Here is a 5,831-nt window from a genome sequence, read left to right on the forward strand (position 1 = left end):
GGGTCATATAGTTATAATTCACAACTTCTTGTAATTATAATTAACCATTCATTCTTATCTTTATTGTTTCTCAAACAATAAATAATTTTAGCGACAAAGCATTTTATTACTAAAATAAATCTTATTTAATCCTATTACAATAAGATATCAATATTCTCTTTCTCACAAATCGAATTGTTCAATTTTAAGGAATTAATTAATCTGTATCGGTATACAACTAATTAACCTTTTCAATTAAGGGAATCGTCCTTTAGGTGTGACCTCAAGGGATCAACTGATCACCACCGTCGCACGACAATGTCAAACTCTAGTCAACCAATCATTACCGATATGTGTGGACCAGTTGACTATATATGTAATGTATCATCCCTTCCGTATTCTTGAAATGAGATTTAATAATGATATTTAAATCATGTGATCGCACTATTGTTGAGGACACATTTCCCAACAATAGGGATGTGTACATAGATATTAACGCCATGTTGGCGATGTTTTGGTTAGCTAAGGATCAGCGGACATGGAAGATATGTGGTTCCGAGTCCGTGACCCTACCTTTTCCTGACCTACCCCGTCTTTTACCTTTGACCACTGTGTCGGGTAGGTTACGTCCACCTCTACCTTCCTACCACCTTTCACTTGCTCCTTCCACTTTTTCCGCTTCTAAGAACCAGAAGCGACTTGAGACTGGAGAGGGGTCCACACCGACTCAGGCTAGGCAGACGTCCACGTCCACGTCTACGCCTACACCGACCCCTACCCCTACTCCTTCTGTCCCATAGCCGGTTCTACCGGCTAACTTTGTCCCCCCTACTCCCTTTGTAGTGCCTGAGGTCATGGACCAAGGGCGTCGTGACTATCTTCTTCTTAAGATGTGTACCAGTGTAGCTCGTATAGAGCGGGATCTGGCACTTGCCTTGTTCCCTTTATACGAGTATCATATGATGAGGAGACGTCCAATTCCTGAGGGCTGGCCACACCCTTATTTCTACCGGTACCCGGCGGAGGGGTACCCATAGCCTGAGAGTGATGAGGACACAACTAAGCGGGAGGAGAGGGTACGAGCCGACCTTACTGCTGGAGGTGGACAGAGGAGAGGAGAGGAGGAGAGTGACCCCGACTTTGTGGTGGCTGACGAGGAGGAGGGGGCTGACGAGTAGCTGCTGGTCTACTCACTTCCCCAGTTTTATGGCTGGTTTGGGGAAGTTCGCTTATTTTGTAAGTATTTCCACTTTATTTATTTTTTATCCCATTTATTTATTTATTTCATTCATTTATTGGTTGTTATTATCCCGTTCCCCGTATATATACGGCTGGTGTATGCTGGAGGACAACGAGGGCGTTGTCCGTTTTGTTTTGGGGAGGGTATTGCATCCTTTGAGTCTGCATTTGCATTTGTTTTTGCATTCACGTTTATTTTCTGCTTGCATTGTTGTTTTAATTTCAAAATATTATGAAAAATCACAAAAAAAAAGAAAATTTCAAAAATTCAAAAAAATATATCACGTTTATTTTTGCATATAGGTCGAGTCGGAACGATAGATTTCTGTGATGATTTTGCACTATAACTTGTCATTTCCCTTAAGCCTTGCATCAGATTGGCATTTTATTAGCTTTGTCATGCGCATAGTCTACGAGTTAATGTTAAAATACAGCTGATCATATAGACTTGACCTGAAAAAATTGGCAAACTACTTTAAAATTTCTAAGTATTAGAGTCGTATAACTGGTGTCATTTATGACCAGTTCATGTAGGAATTTAGAGTAGTATACTCCTTGCATAACATGTTCATCATTTTGCATTTTCATGAAATTCAATTGCTTTTTTCTTGCATACATTCAGGTTTGTGGTCGGTGTCACATGCAGGGAGGCGCTTGCAATTTACCCTTTCTTTCATTTTCACCCATTTAGCTCCACATTAGCCAAACTTAGCCTTTTGACCCATTAACTACACCCAAATTAAGCCTGCCTGTCAAGCTAGTTAAATTTTTTTTTTTTTTTTTTTTTGCGGTATCCTTTCCATTGATGCGAGTTGGTTCGTTTTATCTTGTATGGATGATGGAGAGTGTCGTTGGGGCTCTCAATCAAACACATTTATATTCTCAACAAACAACTACTTAGTGGTTAAGTCGAGGTCAATCCACGGGACGGTGTGGTTCTGGTTCTAAGTCTATCTATCTCAATTTATGCTAGTGTCACAATTGATTTGGGTTTGTAGTTGCGTTCTAGACTAATGCAAGCAATAAAGTAAAACAACCAATGAATTAAGAGATGTAAACAATTGTTAACAAGTAATAAAGGATACTAGGATGTCATGGGTTCATAGGGGATTCATGGGAGTTTGTGTAATACTCCGTATTTATGAGTCTTTGGTACTCTATCGAGTAGGCCTTACTCTGTCGAGTAAGGGTGAGTTGCGTTTTAAAATAGTTTCTGACCTGTTGGGTACTCGATCGAGTAACTAGGATACTCGATCGAGTAAGGGGGCACTCGATCGAGTACCTTAGCTACTCGATCGAGTAGCTCGGTTAGCGGGTGATAATTCGACGGGTTTTGTTAATAACACGGATTAATATATAAATCTTTCCGTCACTTTCATAATACACTTTTACAAACCTAATAACATTAAAAGGGAGATTCAAGTTACGTTCTTCGCATTCATCCGTGTTGTTGACAAATCCCGGAGCTTGAGAGGTCGGATTCCATCGTTCTTTATACCTTTGTGATCCTTGCGTCGAGGGTAAGATCTACATACCAATTTTATAGTATTTCGTCAAGTTTCGTTAAACCCTAATTTTGGGATTGGGGGTTTTGTTGTAGATAATGATTGGTAGTGATTATGTGTATGTATGATAGGAGAAGGATTTGTAGAAGAGGCTTTTTTTTATACAGCTGTTGAGACCGTGTGATTGTGTTGCTGTTCCAAGTAGGATTTCCTACTCAGTATTAGTCCCATAATGGGATGATTGTTGATGTGTTGTGATTGGTTGTTTGATATAGTAATTGTATTGTGATTGTGATTGTGATCGTTGTCTATGGTTCGCGAGGTGTGGCCTCGGCTGAGTGAGGTCACTTGCGGGAGTGGCTTCACGCCCTAGTTTCGCCTTCTGTGGAACCCGACACAGAAGGGATGTGCACATTAATGGACAGGGTTATCGCTCATTATGAGGAGCGGGGATTTGGTGGGTACGGCTGCGGTCCCCCATCGGCGGGTCGGGTCCAAAGGACGATCGGTGATTGAGATTGTTGAAATTGGTGTGGTTGTGTGTGTGACGGTTAAACAGTCTGTTTATCTTATTGTTGATATATATTGAATTGTGTGATTAGTACTGACCTCGTTTAAATGTTTTAAAAACTGTGGTGATCCATTCGGGGGTGGTGAGCAGTTATTGAGCAGGTATGATATGACGCGTATGGGATAGGCCGGATGAGTCATCACGTGGCGATTAGAAGTCTTCCGCCGTGTCGACGATGTTTTATAGCTTTGATAGTTTTAGCAAAGAGACCGTCGAGAATCTTGTATTTCTTTTATCAGTTTAGAATTGCTATGTAATCACTTTAAACATTATATACTTTTAAGTATGTTTCGTTATTGTCTTATGATTATCATTGCCTCGGGGAACCGAGATGGTGGCATCCTTATACCTGAGTGGTCCTGGTAAGGCACTTGGAGTATGGGGGTGTTACAAATGGTATCAGAGAGACGATCCTGAAACCTGTAACCAATAAATTTAATGAATATAGGGAGTCAATTAAAATGAACCCGGGGTAAAGGTTGTAGGAGCTAATGCAAAGGCTTGGGAGACGTCCTAAAGTCGCGAACTCGCCCTACAATTTTGAACCGATCACCATGGGATTTGAGTCGGGATCGCTATGTGTTTATCTTGTGAATTGTGTACCTATATGGTGATGTGTGGCATGAATCGGTGGATGTATGTATGTGGAGAATGAGGAATGTGTAGAAAAGATTGTGATAATGTGATTTCGTATGTTGTTGATTGAAAGCATGTTGCATGATAGTTGGTTTACAATGTTGGTTGGAATTGTTAGAAAAGTGTATGAGAATGATGAGTAATGTGTTGGAAATGGATGAATTGATTGGAAAAGATAGAGTAGCAATTGCATGAGAATATGAATTTTGTGATTATGAATATGTTTAGGTCACGAAGTGTATTTGTAATGTTGTTGTATTAGTAACATGGAAATAGGATTTGTAATGTATGTGAATGTTTTTTTTTTGGTGAAATGTGAGTATATATATATATTTCAAAAAGACATATCCAAATACAAAGGACCAAAAACGCTTTCTACAAATAGAAACAATTCATTCCTATTAACAGAAACCAGTCCAAATCCTTGCATTCAACTCATGTTGTCCTCCTCTTCGATCAGTAAATTTGCGGATTTGTTGTTGGACCACCATCTTCATTCGTTCTGCCACTATCACAGGCCTGGTTACACTGAACTGAATTCGAGCAATATTGCGTTGATGCCAGACTGTGTACCTGTAGCATGAAAGCACCAAGGCTAGTGCCTTCCATTTCATGCTGCTATCAGAAGTATTCAGCAGCTCACTATCAGAGGGGAAAGGACGTTCAATCCAGTCTTCAACAGATTTCTGAACTTGACAACTGAACTTGCATTCAGTAAAGAGATGCTCATTTGTTTCAGCTTGTTCTGCACACAGGATACACAAGTCATCCTGACAGCATCCATACGAAAAGAGCCTGACTTTGGTGTTCAATCCACCCTGCATTATCAGCCAAGAATTGAAGGAATGTTTGGGCACATTCCATTCATTCCAGACTATTTTTGTCCAATGCTGAGTATGAGCTGTCCCCATAAGCCAATCATATCCATGGCTAATTGTATATCCTTTTTGATGAGGAGCCCAACAGTTATCAATGAAGCCATGTTTTAGCTGCTCCTTCACCTTACAAATAGTCTTCCAAGTCCAAGTTGAGTCGTTTGCTGGTGTATAGTCATTCCAGTCCATCCCTTTGAGATAAACACTATCTATCCACTTAATCCAAAGCCTATCAGCCTTCACATATATCCAATTCACCAATTTTCCAACTGAAGCTATGTTCCATGTACTGGCTTTTTTGATCCCTAGTCCCCCTGCAGCTTTTGACATGGTAACTCTGTCCCAACCTACTAAAGGAACTCGATGATAATGTATGTGAATGTTGTGTTACGAAAAGTTATAAAATTTAAAGTATGCGGTTAGTACATGATTATGAGTTAAATAATATATGTGCATGATGGATGTTGTTGCTTGATTTTTGAAGATGGTAACATGAGATTAGTAATACTGGTTTTATGTGTACTGAGTCGTTTTGTCTACCTTGTTGTTTAAGTCGTTTGGGAAGTAAAAATCAATAGTTGTGTTTTTCGTTTATAAAGAGGTTGTCTTTAAACTATTATAACTTGAGATGCATAAATGATTTTGATGTGATTCCAATTGGAGGTGATAGCTTGTCCTTTTACGATTCTAACGATAAGTCACACGCCCAAAACGACCAAGAAATGAGTGAGTTATGACTGTTTTACGAAAACTGGACAGTGCTGAGAATTGGGGTACTCTATCGAGTATCCTTGGTACTCGATCGAGTAAGGTGGCACTCGATCGAGTACGTTAGTTACTCGATCGAGTAGCCCTGGTGATTTGTTTTACGTGCTTCTGATCTTCACCTACTCGATCGAGTAAGTCACTTACTCGATCGAGTGGCCGGTACTCGATCTAGTGACCCCTATTTTGGGTCATATGCTTATCTTTTGACATTCGTTGCATATTATGTTTAATTCAAAGTTGTTATTTTACTTCTTTATG

The 5,831-nt window shown here is 39.8% G+C and overlaps 1 protein-coding gene across 1 annotated transcript; it reads right to left on the minus strand.

The window, feature by feature from the left end:
- Positions 1-4,331: 4,331 nt before the first annotated feature.
- On the minus strand, positions 4,332-5,135 carry LOC141652437 (uncharacterized). Its single transcript, XM_074459901.1, has one exon. It carries the CDS (start codon positions 5,133-5,135, stop codon positions 4,332-4,334), a length of 804 nt encoding a protein of 267 aa, XP_074316002.1.
- Positions 5,136-5,831: the final 696 nt, after the last annotated feature.

The sequence above is a fragment of the Silene latifolia genome, chromosome 1 (assembly GCF_048544455.1).
Source record: "Silene latifolia isolate original U9 population chromosome 1, ASM4854445v1, whole genome shotgun sequence".
Lineage (NCBI taxonomy): Eukaryota > Viridiplantae > Streptophyta > Magnoliopsida > Caryophyllales > Caryophyllaceae > Silene > Silene latifolia.